This window comes from Boleophthalmus pectinirostris, unplaced genomic scaffold, assembly GCF_026225935.1.
Source record: "Boleophthalmus pectinirostris isolate CB_2022bp ecotype Guang Dong unplaced genomic scaffold, ASM2622593v1 HiC_scaffold_3, whole genome shotgun sequence".
Lineage (NCBI taxonomy): Eukaryota > Metazoa > Chordata > Actinopteri > Gobiiformes > Gobiidae > Boleophthalmus > Boleophthalmus pectinirostris.
The window spans coordinates 44,290,235-44,307,065 of record NW_026571299.1 but is presented as its reverse complement, the minus strand read 5'-3'; the positions used below and the strand labels follow the sequence as shown (position 1 = coordinate 44,307,065).

At 38.7% G+C, this 16,831-nt stretch overlaps 1 protein-coding gene and 1 long non-coding RNA gene across 2 annotated transcripts in view; one reads left to right on the top strand and one right to left on the bottom strand.

Moving 5' to 3' along the window:
• The window catches only part of LOC110154566 (zinc finger E-box-binding homeobox 2-like), a 22,346-nt gene extending 12,817 nt beyond the window's left edge, over positions 1-9,529 (bottom strand). Inside the window, 1 exon segment of the mRNA XM_020918563.2 lies at positions 9,111-9,529. Within this exon segment, the coding sequence (XP_020774222.2) occupies positions 9,111-9,168 (58 nt within the window). The 5' untranslated portion in view covers positions 9,169-9,529.
• The window catches only part of LOC129411019 (uncharacterized), a 19,559-nt gene extending 2,728 nt beyond the window's left edge, over positions 1-16,831 (top strand). Inside the window, exons 2-3 of the long non-coding RNA XR_008633101.1 lie at positions 14,280-14,511; positions 15,127-16,831. This is a non-coding gene — a long non-coding RNA (uncharacterized LOC129411019). The remainder of the gene's footprint in view (positions 1-14,279; positions 14,512-15,126) is intronic.

Below are 16,831 nucleotides of genomic sequence, written 5' to 3'. Positions count from 1 at the left end.
ATTGATCAATAATTTAAAATATTAAAATAAGTGCTCCAATAAAAATACTATGTTCTTAATGCAAGTAATTGTAACTTCCCAGGATATTACTTTTTGCAGTGTTGTAATTTATTATCTGTATTTTCTGCAACAGGTAGATTAGAGAAACAAGGTTCTACGTTATATGTCAGCCAATATCAGTGACAAAATCTAAGTGTTTTGTGCTTGATATGAGTCTGTGTCCTCTGTGGTGCACCAAAGTTTTCCACCCATACTTTGCAAGACTATTTTTGAAAAAGTATTCTCATTAGTCGGGAGGTGGTCTAAGTAAACAACAATCAGTTTCTATCTTTGCACAAATAAGCCAAGGTGAGAGTGGAGAGGTGTGCAGTGTCGTTTTGTGGTTTCCTGTGTAGCTGCCGCCTCAATTGTGCTTTTCGTGTTCACCTGTCGATCGACCACCATAATGTTCCATTCACCTCATTTGATAGAAAATTGTTTATTTATTTTTAACCATCACAATTTAGTATTCAGAATTCAACAACTACAGATTTCACAGACATTTGTAATGGTTAATTTAATCATTTGGGGCTTTTTGATTGACCAGAAATCACTAAGAAATAAAAATCAGAAGCAAAGCATGAGTTAGTTATGAATGAAATGGATTGCTCCCTTCTTAGAATAAGCTATCTAGGAAAGGACCATAAATTTCAAAGCATAAAGCTAATGTATAATTTATTTTTTGACACTATTGTCTTTGCTCTACATCGCCATCTGGTGCTGACAATATAACAAATTGGTAAAAAATAAATAATAAATCTCTTTAAATTTGAATTTATACAGGAAAAATACAAGACAAGATCCAAACATAAGATAAATTTGAGTTGAAAGTTGATATTTCCACTGACATTTAACACCATGTCATTGTAGACTTCCCTTTTAGTGAGGGGTGACTCATCTGAGGTGTTGCTGACTCAACTATTGACATAACTTTCTTTTGTTCATGCTCACTGCTCACCTGCTCTCTTGGTGCTGTTACTGTTGCTCAGGTTACGATTACCCAGGTTTATGCCCCTTGGCCGGTCCTGTTTGGTGGTATGGCCTGATCACCACACTGCCAATCCAAACCCAAACTTCACTTCATTAGACGCCTGTCATTGCAAAGCCTCTCACACCACTCTATAAATACCCCCGTCGTCTCCCCCTCCAAATTTGTTTTCCCTCTTTTTTCGAACACATGAAAATGCTCAGGGACCGTTCCAAGTCCTCTGATGTGGCTCTTTATTTTGTACTTTGGCGCAAGAAACCGCACAATAGTGGCTCCTTTTGAATATTAAAACATTCTCGGAGTGAGCACAAAGGTTTCTGAAGTTTTTTAATAGGGGTGCATGCTAAATAAAAACGTTTTTAACGGCAATACAGTGTGGGATTTTGGCTTTTTGATTTGAGGGTGATCCAAAGATTTCAAACCAGAACTGCGCTCCGTCCAATTGTTCTTCTCCTATTAGAGGTGATGATAATAAGTCACAAAGTTACAGTGTAAAATACAAGCTTAAAGTCTCTATAATGAGCATATGAGCTGTAACTGATATATGCATTACTTGAGCTATGCCAGTGGTTAACATACATAAAGAGTGCCATCCTCTGGTGTAAGCAGACATTGCATGGCTCCATTAAAAGCATACTTCACAGTGACCACATGTGACCTTCAAAGAAAGCTTTAAACAACATAGAAAAAAATACTTTTCCAATGTGTAACTGTCCCTCCTATTGTTGCCCGCATTCTTGTATCCACTGTTGACACTTTACGAGCACTGGGAGACAAAAGCAGAAAGTACTCACTTCTAATGCTCCCTTGTGGTTGGATGAACGTGATTAGGTATGAACGCATGTGTGTGATGTGCATGTCACCAGCGCCTTTAAAGAGCAACTAATTAAAGTCAGGAAGAAAAACGCCAAGGCAGCAACCGCAGTTGGAGTATGTGTGTGTTTGTCATTGCCGTCCTGGCCCAGTTAGGAGTGAGTGAAACCTCAATGAGTGAAATAATGCATTTAAAATAAAGGGCTCAACAAAACGCTGGGTTTATAAAGCAAACTTGGGGATTTTAAGAGGATCTTTGATGTGTATCAGAGGAGGAGAGCCGCGCGGCGACTTGGGACAGCAGTAATTTTAAGTCGAAGCAGAGCCTGGCGGAGTGGAGTGGAGCACTGGCTGACTGCCTGCCTGCCTCGCTGACTCTGGGCTTTGATGGCGCACCCCGTTTGAAGTGGTTTTCGGGGGATGGGAGCGGCGTGTGGTGTCAGTGGGACAGGGGAGGTGCTCCGTACAAGAAAAGAGGGGGGCGGATGGATGGTAAGGGGGGAAGAAAGAAAGAAAGAAAGAAAGAAAAAGAGAGAAAGAAAGGAAGGAGGATAAAAATGGAAAGTGAAAAAAAACGTTTAGGTAAGATAAAAGACAATAGAGAAGCAATTAGAGAGAAGAGGAAGTTCAATGGAGACAAAGAGATGGCACGCGGTCAAGTACGGCCTGCAGATTTGACTTTTGAGCTGTGCTTTTAAGACGGCTCACACCTAAACTTATTGATGACGTTACCGTCTGTGATTCTCTGCCAAAAAGTCTTACAGGACTTACATTCCCTCATCTTAAAGTATAACTCGGCAGAATCCACAAAGTCAGAGGTTTCCAAACTTGCACACAAAGTTGAAGATATTGTAATGAGTACCACTTACCAGGATTAAACTATGCCTGAACTTCTGGCTGTGAGGTTAATCGAATTTTATCGAGATTTGGTCTATTACAACTGTCAATGATCAGCTTGGTTATTTTTTATAGAAACGTCTTAAGTCAATCCTCTGTCAGTAAAAACATGTGATTCAGAACAGACAAGCAGGAGTTCAAAATTTGGAAGAAGAAACTAGACTTAAGTAAGCAATGATTAAAAGTCTGTACTGCTGTATTTGTTTAGTCCTAATAAAACATCCAGTGGTCAAGTTTGATCAATCAATATGAGGAAAGAAATTGTAATTCATTTTTGTCATATCACTCAGAACTCACTCAGAGCTAAGGCAGGTATAAACCTTTCAAATCTATGACTAAACCAAGGACAGACCAGCAAAGAAAAACTAAACCAGATCTAATGAAGGACTGAAACAAGTTCAAATTTTATAAACAAATATGAGTCTAAACAAGGAAAACAATGCTACTTGAACCATAATTTGAGAAACACTGCTATACCTCTAATTATTTGAGTCACACACATATAAAAAAAATCTGTCCAACAAAAATTACCCTTTTTAAAAAATTTTACTAAACTAGTTAAACAAAACTAACTTTAAGTGCACACCAGCCTGCCACGTAACATGAGAAAACCTTTGAGAAAGCAGGAGATAAGTGCGTCTATCAGATTGTGTTGGTCTGATAAATGATAGAGACTGGCCACTGTGGATTTTGTGTATTTGAATCGCTTCCTTAGAAGTACAAAATGCATCCGTTCCAAGATATATATTAGCTTATCACATAGGTAAAATCAAAGTGTGTGATATAATATAGTCATAATGCTACGACCTCTACAGCATCAAAGATAGCGATGCTTTCAAAAATAAGATAATATTTTTTTTCTAGAGGTGAAAAAAGGTTTAGGAATGTGCAGTCACTCCCAGGTAAACAGTGAGCGCGTGGGATGAGCAGGGTATGTGGAGGAGGTACCAGGTAATCACAGGTACAGACTTAGAGGAGCTGCCCGTTTCACTCAACTCAGCAAAAACATCTTCATTATAGTTTCAACTAGTATGTTTTTTCTAGTGTTAAGTTAAATATTGTGTGCGTATTGGAGACTACAAATGTTGAGTATCTCCTTCAAGCAACAGGTAGAGGTATAGAGATGAGAATCAGGTGTACTGCTGTCCTGTGTTATGTGACTGAATCTTATATAAAGGGTTTAATGATCTAATGTTGAATAATTAAAATATTTTAAAAATGCATGCAATGTTTATATAAATAATAAGTATATAAGTAAAATTATACTTTTTAGAGAAATAATAGCAACAAATATAGAATATAAATAGTGTTCAGGCCATTGCTGAAACTAGTATTACAGGACAAATTTGTAAATCAGAATTGTTATCAAAAAGGCACTTTAAAGATGCACTATGTAACTTTTTGGGTCACGGGTTTGCCACTTGTCTCCCTGTAAATGTTATTGCATTGCCTGAAATATTCCTCAGTGTTCTACTTATTTATGATGCATTTTTTGTGTTTTTGATGCTCAACAACACCTTGAAAAAGTTGTTTAATGTTTAATGCAATGCTGTGAAACATTCAAAACAAAACTCTAGCATCTACACAGAAACAAGAATGCAGCAGACCCTTCACCAGATAATTTACATAGTGCACCTTTAATGTCACTCTATCTGGACACCTTGTTCCTCTTTTAACTTTAGCTCAATAGGTTGTGGGCAAACACGGCCATCTCTTGCTTATACTTATCTGCTTCCTCTCCGCCTCTCTGCCACCCATCTGGGCCATGTAATACATGACAGCTGAAGCGCTCTCTCCCAATTTAATTTGAGGTGCGATAAAACAGCACCTATCTATAAATTGTGAAGCCCAGAGCCTGTCTATCGGGATGGTTCGAAGAAGTGCTTTCTGCTGTCACACATGTGCAGCATATTAAACGCACACTACTGGGGCTATCCGCTCTGCAGGGAAGATCTACAATTAGAAAGAGGGCTTTGTATCTGTGCTTAAGAAATTCATCAGAAATCAGATTGCATAAAAATTGTTTGATGAAGGACACGCTCAGAACACGATGTGTAACAAATAAACTATTAACATGTTGACTTAATCTTAATCGATGATGGATTTTTTTATTTACGGCAAGTCATCAGTATAATGATAAGCAAATGTTTTCAAGCATAACAGCTTCGTTTAAAAGCTTCATAGAAATGCTTAGGCACAAGTGAGAAGTAGCTAAAATACAGTTGACGGTAAAGGTGTGAAGCATTCACTAAATGGAACTACTACTCTTATCTCACACATCTGAAGTGAGTGTGACTCTACAGCGATTCTTAATAATAAGTCTACAGCTCACTATTATGCTATCTATTCCCAGCTTTGAAAACATACCTATACGCTTGCATGCAAAAGTACTATATGCATTTCTGATTATATATCAAAATGACTTGACTATGAGTAAGAAACTTTATATAGATTTTATATTAGGTGCTGGTGCTGCTGTAACTGGCTCACTTGTAATCCCTGTACAAATCCAATAGAAGAATAAATTCAGATCATAGGTTAGAAATCTGGCCTTCTCCAACATTGCGGTTTCAAACAAAAATGCACATTTTGTCACAGCTCATATGAATTCTGCGACGCATATTTTCCCTTTGTTGATGACCTGAGCTGGCAAAGGTGTCATTTTTAATATTGAAAAACAAAATTGCAATTCCAAATGGCCCCATAGAGAAGTTAACAACTGGGAGCCTCCTCATATTGTCCCACTCCTGCAATGGCACCGCAAAACTTTCCGAATAATTCCCCTGACGGTGTGGCCACCACTAAGTCCAAATGTGCCTCCATAAGCCATTGGCCTGCCCCACTGTCTGCATATGAAACATCCAAACGGGGCAATAATGGACTAAACATGTGGGGGAGCGCAAAGGGACTTGATGGAGGGATTCCCCGTTAAAGCAGCTCAACATGTCCCACTCAGAGCTGTGCGAACCAATCAGGAAACCTCTCTTTTCTCTCTGTCACTCGTCCTACTGTCTCTACCCTGAAAGTACCTCCATGTCTTCCATTCTCACGCTGAAAAAAAAAATAAAATTGGTCCCAAACTGTCTCCAGCCTGTCAGCCCCATCAGTTCCCCACCTCTCTCATCCTTTCTTCTCCCGGGACTCTCCCACCCGCTGCTTCTGACGCCTCCATGGAGCCCCTTGAAGAGTCCCGCTAATAAAGTGTGGAGCCTGGGCCGAGCATTGCTGTCTCGCGCTCCCCACCCTCATCCCTGAGCGGCCATACATCTGCCACTAAACCAAGCCCGACCCGCCCTTCTATCTGTACAGTACAAGTACAAGTAAGACCATCTATGATAACCCTTTTTCTCTCTCGTTTCTGCTGTTCCAGTCTTTTGTGTACAGTGTGCTATGTTCACTGTGGCAGCAGCGTGCCAGAAAAAGCCACACAAACACACACACACAGTCACAGACACACAGCTGGGCCCCAGCTGCATACAAAGACTGGGGTTTGGAAATCAATGAAGGAGAGAAGAAAGGGGGAAAGAGTTTAAATAAATTGGCACTTGAAAAAAGAAGAACACGCAGAAAGAGAGAAACACAGACCAGGAGAGAACGCGCTCGACAAAGAGGCTGATCACCAAAAACATAATGTGACTACATGTTTATGAATGTGCCTATGAAATGCAATGGGCCTGACTCCAGCGCTACGGTCCGAGTGCAGAGTGGCGTTCTGCTTGAGGTGCCAAGGCTTTGGAAGCAACAGCAAACACAAGGCGAACATATCCAATAAATGACAAAGGCCATCAAACTCTGCATCTAAATGTGATTTCCTTTAGCTCGGGGCACACCTGGTGGCAATATGCTCATTTAAAGCTTGGGTATTTGGCACATTTTTGATGAGACAGGAAATACTGAAATAACTACTTTTAAATTTAGCATAACTGGATGACATTCTTATTTTAACCCACGCTTTATCTTTGATCACATGACCTGGCATTGACTAAGCTCCTATAGTCATGACAGTGCAACATGACAGTGAGTGACCGCAACATTCAGCAGGAAATGTCAATCAAGGGCGCACATTTTTAAGTTTAGTCTAATCAGTCGACAGCACCTGTTAGATAAGGCTGTGAATTGAAAACTGCTCTTTTTGGGAGTTGAGAAATTACGTGACTAAGACAGTTGCACATTATTAATTGTTATTATTATGACTCATTTATTTATTCTATTTCAGTGCTGCTGCAGTGTTGGCTGTTATTACTCCAGAAATTGCTTGCAGACTTGTATCTTCATATAGTTTTATTATAGCAGTGAGACATAATCAATAGGTGTTGATGTGAGTGAATAAAATGTATAATTTTCACTTATATACATTTTGATAGAAACTCAAAAATCCAGGTTGTATTGATTTAGTTTGATCAGGAATCCTTCAGCGCGCATAGAACATTCCACACAGTGAGAGCGTGAAGGAAAGACCACCGCCTTCCTATCAAACTTACGCGAACATGTGAAGTTGTATTGTGTCATTGTGCAAAAATATATTAATAATAATAATAATATATAAGTTGTATAGTGCTTTTCAAGATACTCAAATATGCTTTAAATGAAGATACAAACAAAGCGAAACAGGAAAAACTAAAAAGTTACTGGTGTTGATGCTGAAATGCTGTGTTGATAACACATTTTGAATTGTGAGCTTTCATCAGATTCAACGAGAGTCTAAGATTTGCAAAAACTACAAAAAGCTAATCTTGCTTGTGTGCTCAAGGCCTTGTCATACCGTTGGCCTGATAAGTGGCACATCCCTGTCAGTAAGGGTGTACTGGGGCTGATAGCTTTCACAGCGGCGCGACACCGTTGAGTTGTGAAATAGGTTTGGGGGGGAATGGGCTCGCCAAACTGCAACATGGCGGCGAAAAGGTGAGAGAGGATCTAACCCGGGTGACACTTTGGGCCTCCACACCTCGCTCAATGAAAATGAGGAAACACTCGCCGCAAACGGAAAAAAAGTATCTGCAAATGTCCGAATATTTAAGTGGCAGTTGCTTGGCAGATGACAAGTAAACACGCCGGCTGTGTGGTTAGCAAAGGCTCCTGGAAATGAAAACCAGGGTTAGTGGATTTGTATTTGCCCTGCTCCTCCAGACAAAATATCCACTAAGTCAATATGAGCAAACCTATTCAGGGCTCCAACAATTGCTTTCAAATGCAAACTGCAGCTCACACATGATCGGCATTATCCCTAACCCTCTTTGTTTTACAGCTAGGAGCATTTTAATTTAGGGATTTGCAGAGATACACAAATGGTTACTAAGTTAAATCAGTAGTTGTAAAAAGCGATGGTAGCTAATTGAAGACTTGCAGAATCTGAGTTTAGCATCAGTGGTACAGCAGAATAAATGTTTAGAAGCATCTCTGTGAAGAAAAAGGGTGTTATTACTAAAGTTTGTTTGCAAAGCACTTCGAAACATTGCACTAGATCTATACCAATGGTGTATTGAACTCCTTAAGGCCAATGCATAAGGTTAAGGAAGACTTTATTATGACTACAAGTTCCTCTCAAGCTGTTTTAGGAAGTGCCTTGACAACAACTGATAAAACTAACTGACATCATCTAAAATTGTGCACTTTTTTTGTGATGTGTGTGTGTGCGCTAATGTAACATGCTCACTTCATTTGAGCTGAAGAGTTCACAGCAGGACACACTATAACACTAATTTGCAGTTCCTAATATTTTATGGACAGTTTAAACATTTCTGAAACGTAAAATTGTTACACTTACAAAGTGTAGCACAAGATTGAATTAGACTTTACTTGCACATTGTTTCATGATGCAAAAGTTATCAGTTTTGTAAAGCTATTTGCAATTCAGTAAATGATTAAAAAGCATGATATAAGCGTAACAATATATAAAAATACTACAATGGTATTCGTACTAGTTGAAGGTCACTATATTTTTCAGGGTGGAAAACTGCTGCTTAAGAATCAACCTTCAACAGAAAGATAAGTTGGTTACATTTCTCCAAACGCAACTTTAACCCCAGCCCTGAGATAAAGGTGCAATTTTATGCTTTACAAGTCATGGGATTTTACAAATTACCTCGCACCTTTGTGTGACTTGACTGCGGTAGTCTGTGTCATGTAGAGGCCACATGACCAAAGATAACGGTTCCTCGCTGCAAGGCATTTAAAGCCAAAATCGCAAAGTCAAAACTCTGTCAAAACTTCTGCAATTAAGTTTGTAAAACTTCAAAAAATTGCCAGTTCATAATATGTATTCCATCATGTTACTTTTATATTTCGTGTTTTCTAAAATTGCATCCTCGAATGGTTTCTTAGATGTCGGAACAAACTTGTCCAGACTTTCTCCGCTGCGTCGCGCGTCTCTTACCTCGGTTTCTCCTGGGGTTGGCTTGCTTCCTTCGCTTGCCTCTGCTTTCCTCTGTCATCCTTGCTTCTCCTCTTGTGGCTCCTTCTCAAAAAGCGGTCCCGGTGCGACTGTGGCTGTGTCCTGAGTGCGCGTCAGAGAATGAATGGCGTGAACGCATCGCCCCTCGGTCACCGCGGGACACTCTTCTCAGTGTGTGATGGAGGTGCTGCTGCTGCTGCTGCTGCTGCTGCTGCTGGTGAGGAGCGGTGATGTCAGCGGAGGAGGCAGGACCCGGGTCACTCCTGCACCTTATCACACGGCCATGTAGTGCCCCGAGTCACACCTACAGAACAAAAGCGCGCGGCAAAACAGTTATTTATGACAAACGTGCCTCATGCCCTGCGCTCTCTCGTGTGAGGTGGTCACACTTTTGTATAACATTAGGGGCGCTGGACTGGACGACGAGAACACAAATACCAGCAAACTACGGGCTACACTGACAGCTGCATAAAAAAGTTCAGGTTTTATATGAAGGGAAATGATCGTGAATAGCCAATGAGGTGTGCGTAAAGTAGCACCCGGTGAGTCCTATAAGCACAGAGTAGAGAGGGCATTTTTATAAAAGCAACTACTTAAACACATGTCTTAAATAAACTAAAACAGACTTTTTAGCAATTTGCTCGTTTGCCTTACACATTAAGAACACACATTTTAGTAGTTTGCCCCGTACAAAGTGCTACCTTAATTTGTTAACACTATAGCTAGTCTGTAAACTTGGCACAAACTGGATTACTCTAACTCAAACTTACATTATTGATGGTTTCGTGAAGACAAGCCTCTTTTTAAGGTGAATAAAAACAAATATCTTAGCTAGGAACTTAGCAGCAGCTGCGTGCACACTTCTCTGGTACGCTATTGACTTAGGTGGCAAGTGTTTAAAAAAAATAAAAAAAAGGTGTGAATTGCCCAGTTAACAAGCCACATCTCCTCGAGAGCATTTCAGGTTAATGGCAACAGGTAGAGCCCCCCTCCCTCCCCCATGCCCGCCTGGCCTCCGTAGGTTTTATGGCCCATGTGTTATGCGCGTCCACCTGCCACCTCAGCCCCCCCGAGAGAGGAACCCGCCGCGCGCCCCATTCACCGCTGGATGGCTGTAGGAAGTGGTGCATTCACGGCCCCATTGTGTTGCAACCTGGACCGTAATCTGTTTTGCAACTGAAAAAAACATCCGAAATAAAACTCTAACACGGCGTTCAGGACCCCCACCTTGGCTTTTTCACCTCAAACCTAGAGTGATAATAAAAGCGAGCGGGAATGCATTTGCTCATGTGGAGTGGTCCACACAAGACTAGTGCACTACAGTGAAGGAGATTATTGAAGTGAATGAGAGATTACCTGACTGGAAACAGAATAAGAGCGCGAGTATTCAGTGAAACTTTCCACCTAAATCCGCGTGAACAAGACCAAAGCACAGATTAACCCCATAAGGATATTACAGAATGTGAAAGTAGCCATATGCCTCTGGGGCAAACTGCAGCTGAGCTTACACAACTGAGTCACCTGGGGCCATTAGCATTTTAGTGCACCTACTGTTCATTTTTACATTTACGTATTAAAACACCATTCATTTCTCACTTATTCCTAACTTCTAATTTGATCACAAAAAGTTAACCCGTTCTGCTGTAACTTGTTATGAGGTATAACTTTTGTGGGCATACAGTTGCTATGGAGTGTGACTGAAAATATAATTCAGATTATTCATGACTGAAATTGAAAAATGCATGTATACACGCTTTTGACTTTCATGGCAAGATCTATGATGCTACTACATTAGTGCTCCTGCAGCCTCCTCCTCTTGGTAAATTGTTGCCAAAATAGTACTACTACTATCTGCAATATTCACCCAAGGCAAAATCACAATAACCAAATTTTGTTGTTATTGCTTTTAAAATATGCTGGTGACGGTTCAAGGAGGGGATATGCTATAAACCAATGATATTTAATACAGATAGGGGCAACTAAAATGAATATTGTGAAAAGATTTCTGTTTGTTTGATGACTAAAAATGACCATATTCAACTTTTGTGAATTTAACCTTTAGATTTATCTTATAAAACATTCACAACGCACAGTAGCCAACAGTAGTTTACATGCTGATCCTCTAAATGTTCAGGCACAGTGTTCATCCTTTTCACTATAAAGGTAAAACATAATGTATTCTATTATTAAATTTACAAATATTTTTCTCATATTCAGTATGTATGTCTTTTTCCCTGCAAAAACATGTAGAATATAAACAAAAAAAAAGTATCTTATCACTAGATTCACTGTTAAGAGGAGCTGCCTCTAAATATATAAAGTTACCTATTACTAGTGCTCTAAAATCTGACTAGACTTTTGATGATGTCATAATTTCAGAGATTAACAGTTTTTGCAATAAATATCCAAACTCATGATCCACAAATGTTGAAACTTTTCATTAGATGTAATTGGTATTGCTTGGTATTAGCTCAACAAACTCCTTTTCAAGTCCTTTCAGCTGACAACAATCACATATTTGGTGTAGAATAGGCACTGCTTTCTGAAGTTATTGTGAATATTTCTTTTTGTTTATGCTGATAGAAAATACACTGATTAATGATAAACAAGGTGACCACATCTACAGTCTGAACAGTCTGACCTGTCCTCCAGCTCAATTATGAACTACACAATGTAATGGTAAGTAAGTGAATTCATGTCCCAAGAATACATATTCAGAAAACACATTTTGAGTAACTGTATTCTGGTATAGTTACTTTTTTATTTGTAAGTATTCAGAGTACAGTTACTTTTCTCAAATCTAAGGGATACATTGCAGTACTTGATCACACAATTTTGGGTTCAAACAGCACCATATTAATGACAAAAATACCAAAAAATCACTTTTGTGGTATGATGAAACTTGATGTAAAAGTATTTTAAGTACTTAAAATACAGTGCTCTGATTGGGCCATGTATCAGAATATGTAACAAAATACATGTTAATGCAGGTATTCAGTATTCTGTATCTAGATACATTTGCAAAATTTTCTTCCCATCACTGAAACTACAGGCCTTCGAAGTTGTGGTGTCACGTGAACACCTACTACTAACATATTCAGAGAAGCTGAAGGAACATTTAACCCTTTCCAAAGTATCTTCTTAAACAACACTTGTCAGTAGTTGTTCTGTTATATTAGCAAACTGTGAAAAACAACATAGTACTCCCCCTCGCTCCATCCGTATCATGGCAGTGACAGCCGGGGGTTTGTGCCTTTTAATAGATTGTGGAAGAGAAAGCATCCTGAGCTGAAGGTGGAGTGGTGGGGGTGGTGGGGGGGCTCGGTGGGGACAGAGGGGTCATCCCAGGCCTTTTGTCGTGAGCAGAGGAGAGCAGGGGAGGGGGCCGTAAACTCAGCTGCCGATGGAGGTCACCAAGGTGCAGAGGTGCAGCAGAGGTCCTGGGAGCTACGAGCGAAGCATTATACTCATTATACCTTCAATCACTGCAAATCAAATGTGCCCCTCTCTGCGTAAGGCTTTTGGCACTCATCAAAAGTGGTTTCTTAAATTACATGGACAACTGTGCGGAGAATTTTACTGCACCTGCTTAAATGAGTCTAATAAAAAGATAAAAGCATACATAAATTCGCACATGCATCTTTTTACCCTCTACAAATGTTTAATTTTAGGGGGGAGATAAAGAGTTTAAAAAATGCAGTGGCAACAGTATAACTTTTACTGTCTTGTTAAAGCAACTCCTTCCACAAATATAAGTCAAAAGGAGGAGCACTGAGGAAGCTGTCCCACTGGGGTTTTGTCCCTGTCTATGGTGTATGGGTTCAAAGCAGCTCGCATGGGGAGGAGAGCTCTTAAACGGCATATTAAGCAGGAGTTAATTATATGCCAACCTAAGTGACAAAGGGGAGAGAAAGGCTTTACTCTGAATGGCAGGACAAGAAAAGGGAAAAGTCATTATGCTGACCACTTGTTTGCATCTAAAAAAGTGACCGGTCTTATTTGGATATTTTCATTTGTGACGCTGGACTCGAAAGTGCAGATAGTGTTGTGTAGTGTGGTCTTTACACACACACTTTTATGACAATATAAACAGGATAAGGCATACAGATGTGGAAAGCGCTAACAAGCACATGTTTAAGATCAGATTTGGATGGCTTTGTAAGTAATAAAATAAGGAGAGGTGTAACTAAAGCATTACTAAAGTATTAAGTAACTAAAAATACATTTAACTCAAATTTGTTTTACCACCCTAAACAAGCCAAAAAACAAGTTTGAAGTATTAGTAGTAATCAGGGCATAGTCTGGAGAACTCCCCTCTATTGTACGTTTGTGGTTGTGAGATTAGTGTTGAATACTTGGCATGAAAGTCTGAAAAATAACTAGTACTTTAACTAGTAAATACAACGTTAAAGAGATACTCAATTCAAAATAACATAAATACAGAGTTATAAAAGTTCATAATTAAAAGATACGTAACACAAATAAAAATAAAGCTATTCATTTAGAACATTGCAGCTGTCACTTTTCCTTAAAAAACAAAACAAAAAAACACATATATACATAAATTGAAAAAATAAAGGAGGTATTTGTAAATTAATTCAGTTGTATTCTGGTATTAAGTAAAGCAACACTGTAGCTACAATAAAAAAAAATATATATATATGTGTATGTATATATATATATATATATATATATATATATATATATATATATATATATATATATATATATATATATATATATATATATATAGTGTGTGTGTGTGTGTGTGTGTGTGTATTTTGTAAATTATGGTATTTGGTAGTTTCTTTAAGTTCAACATTTATTATATAACATGGTTCAATACAAATATCTGCTCATTGTTGCAAATGATAAAAGATCAGGACCGTTGCCACATATGTTAACAATTTAAAACAAACTATTTTATCTTTTGAAGGGGAAAGCCCTCAAAATGTTGCAAATAACAACAAGCTGAAACTCATAACTACATCATAAATTATACATCCCTTTGTCTATTCTATACAGATGAGTTGCAGAAATGACATCATAAGACTTTCTTACTTCAGATCAAAGCAATAAGTGTTTTGTCATAGTTGTAAAAGTAGTGAAAAACATAATTTTAAGTATGTGTGATTCTTTGTTCAAACGCAGCATAGCACCACCACTGACCCTGCTGTGGAGCCAGTGCTATTGTTTGGAGTAGCAGCCTGTGGCCTCCGTCCGTCAGGAGAAAACTTCCCTTTTCTGCTCGGAGCGAATGAGTCAACCCCGACCGTGTGCCAGGCTGGAGCGGCCGCTGCGAGCCGACTGTGCCATGCCACAACACCACAACGCCAATATAGTCTGGGGCCCCCGGAGCCCAGAGCAGCCAGCACTGTAAAAAGTAATGACTTAACAGTTTTAAAAATACAACAAAAGCACAAGAAGGGCACATTATGAGCATGTTAAATTAGGCGGAATAAATGACAGGTAGCTTTTAGTGACCACACACCACTAGTTATTTTAACATGTGAATGGAGGAAGACATACTGGGCAATTTGGAGGGAGCTTGTTACAATTCAGGGCACTGTGGATGAATGAAATCATCAAACCCGGTGGCATCATCTTACCATTTTAAATATAATGCTAAAATAACATATAAACATTCTGTCAGTTTGTGATTACAGCAACATTGGGAAAGTTGGAATTGACAATAAAAACAGCTGGTTAGCATTTTGCAAATAAACTAAAGTAAATTGGAATCATGATGTTTGCAGAGCAGTGTCTTTGAAAGTCCTTACAATTTGAAGCAAACTGGACATCTTATTGTAATTTTGCACGTCAGTGTTGTTTATTCCAGCCTCTTATTCCTCCCATTCACAACCTTTTTGTATCAAATTGACAAAGTTCAACACGCTTGTTTTTTCATTTATTTACATATCTTTGCTTTTCAGAATTGGGGTTATGTGTCTGTGAAGCAAGAGATCAAGATGTATTGATAATGCAATTCTTTCCACAGTACTTCTGGCCTCAGGACAGACCACAGTCGCTGCAGAGGACTTGTCCAGAGCCTTAATGTCACCAAGCAAAACCACAGTCTATTTCAGTGCTCATTCAATTCACTGCACAAGTGACAGACATGGGTCATCCAAAACAAGCTTTCCTGATGAGAGTGTGGGGGAATAATTAATACTGCAAACAGGGTGAATGTGGTAACATATATTTTGGAAATATCTTTGCAGCGTCATGTTAATTAGCCTTTGTCATATGAGAAGTACAGGAATATAATTATGTTTTTCCATTTGTGAGCAGAAAAAAGACTGGCCCAGTTTGTCCGCAGGTTGCACTGCTCTCTATTGGAAGACCACTGTCATTGCATTAATAGTTACAAAAGACAATCCATAAAAAGATGTTAGTTTTGCATCCAAACGGAAAATGTTTATTCATAAACTGGTAAAATATAGGACATTTGTATAAAAATGTAGAAAATTTTACACAAAATATAACACTTTTCTAGTATAGTTAAGGCTATCATGATAGCTTTTTGTTACTATGGTGATATTCTTTTGCCAGCAAAAAGTCCGAATGGAGGATGACAGTTATAAAACACACACACAGAAGCAACATCCATAAAGTTCATTATTATAAAACATTTTATACAAAATCTCTTACATTCTAAACCTGCAATGTCAGTCAATGTTCAATGTCCTATTACGTTTTAGTGTTAAATTCCATCTGTGCATCGATTCATGTAAGGTGTCTTTGGTTGGCTCTACCAGTCCGAATAGAATAATACTATTAATAGAAAAATACTTTTGCAGCCCTCAAAATGACAACTGAAATACTGTCTTTACTTCTGTGGGATTAATCATAAGGCAGCAATAAAAGTACCTGGGAATCATAGTATTTCCTATATTTACCTCCGCCAAGGAGGTTATGTTTTTGCCGGCGTTTGTCTGTTTGTTTGTTTGTTGTTTGTCTGTTAGCAACATAACTCAAAAAGTTATGGACCGATTTTGATAAAATTTTCAGGATTTGTTGGAAATGTGAAAAGGAAGAACTGATTTCATTTTGGGGGTGATCCGGAAGAAATCCTGGATTCTGGATCACAAATTTTTGTTAACATTGTGGTAAATGGGGCCAAAAATTTTGTTTCTCAATATCTCGGTTAATTATTGACCAAACCCCATGAAATTTGACTCAGGGATGGACAATGGGATCCTCTTTCATATTCCAAAGGCTGATCCGGATCTGATCCAGAAGACTGATTTTATCGCAATTTATATAAAAAATGGGGGTAGTCCTTGGCGGAGGTCTGCGCTCTCTGAGTGCTTTTCTAGTTGACAAAGGATTAGTTGCCATACATGTTCTTTTTTTGGGGAAATTAAGGAAAAACGTTTGACAAGCTAATATAATGATAGCTTTCTATTGCAATTAGTCACTGCAGAAGGGTGTAAATGACAAAATATGGAGGAAAGGTCAGCAGCCACAGTTATAATTGTATGAATGTACTCTTTTGTATGTACCTTAGCTATTTAAATTTTGTATCAAAGAAAAAAAAAATATATATATAAATTCAAAGCTGCTCTAGAAAAGCTTACAGTAAAAATGGGAGTGCAATCGGTTTGTCTCAAGAAGGCAATTTGAACAAACATGTCGTCAGACCACAAAAGTCCTGAGTGTCTCTGTGTACAATATTCTAAGTAAATGTGCATACTGTGTAA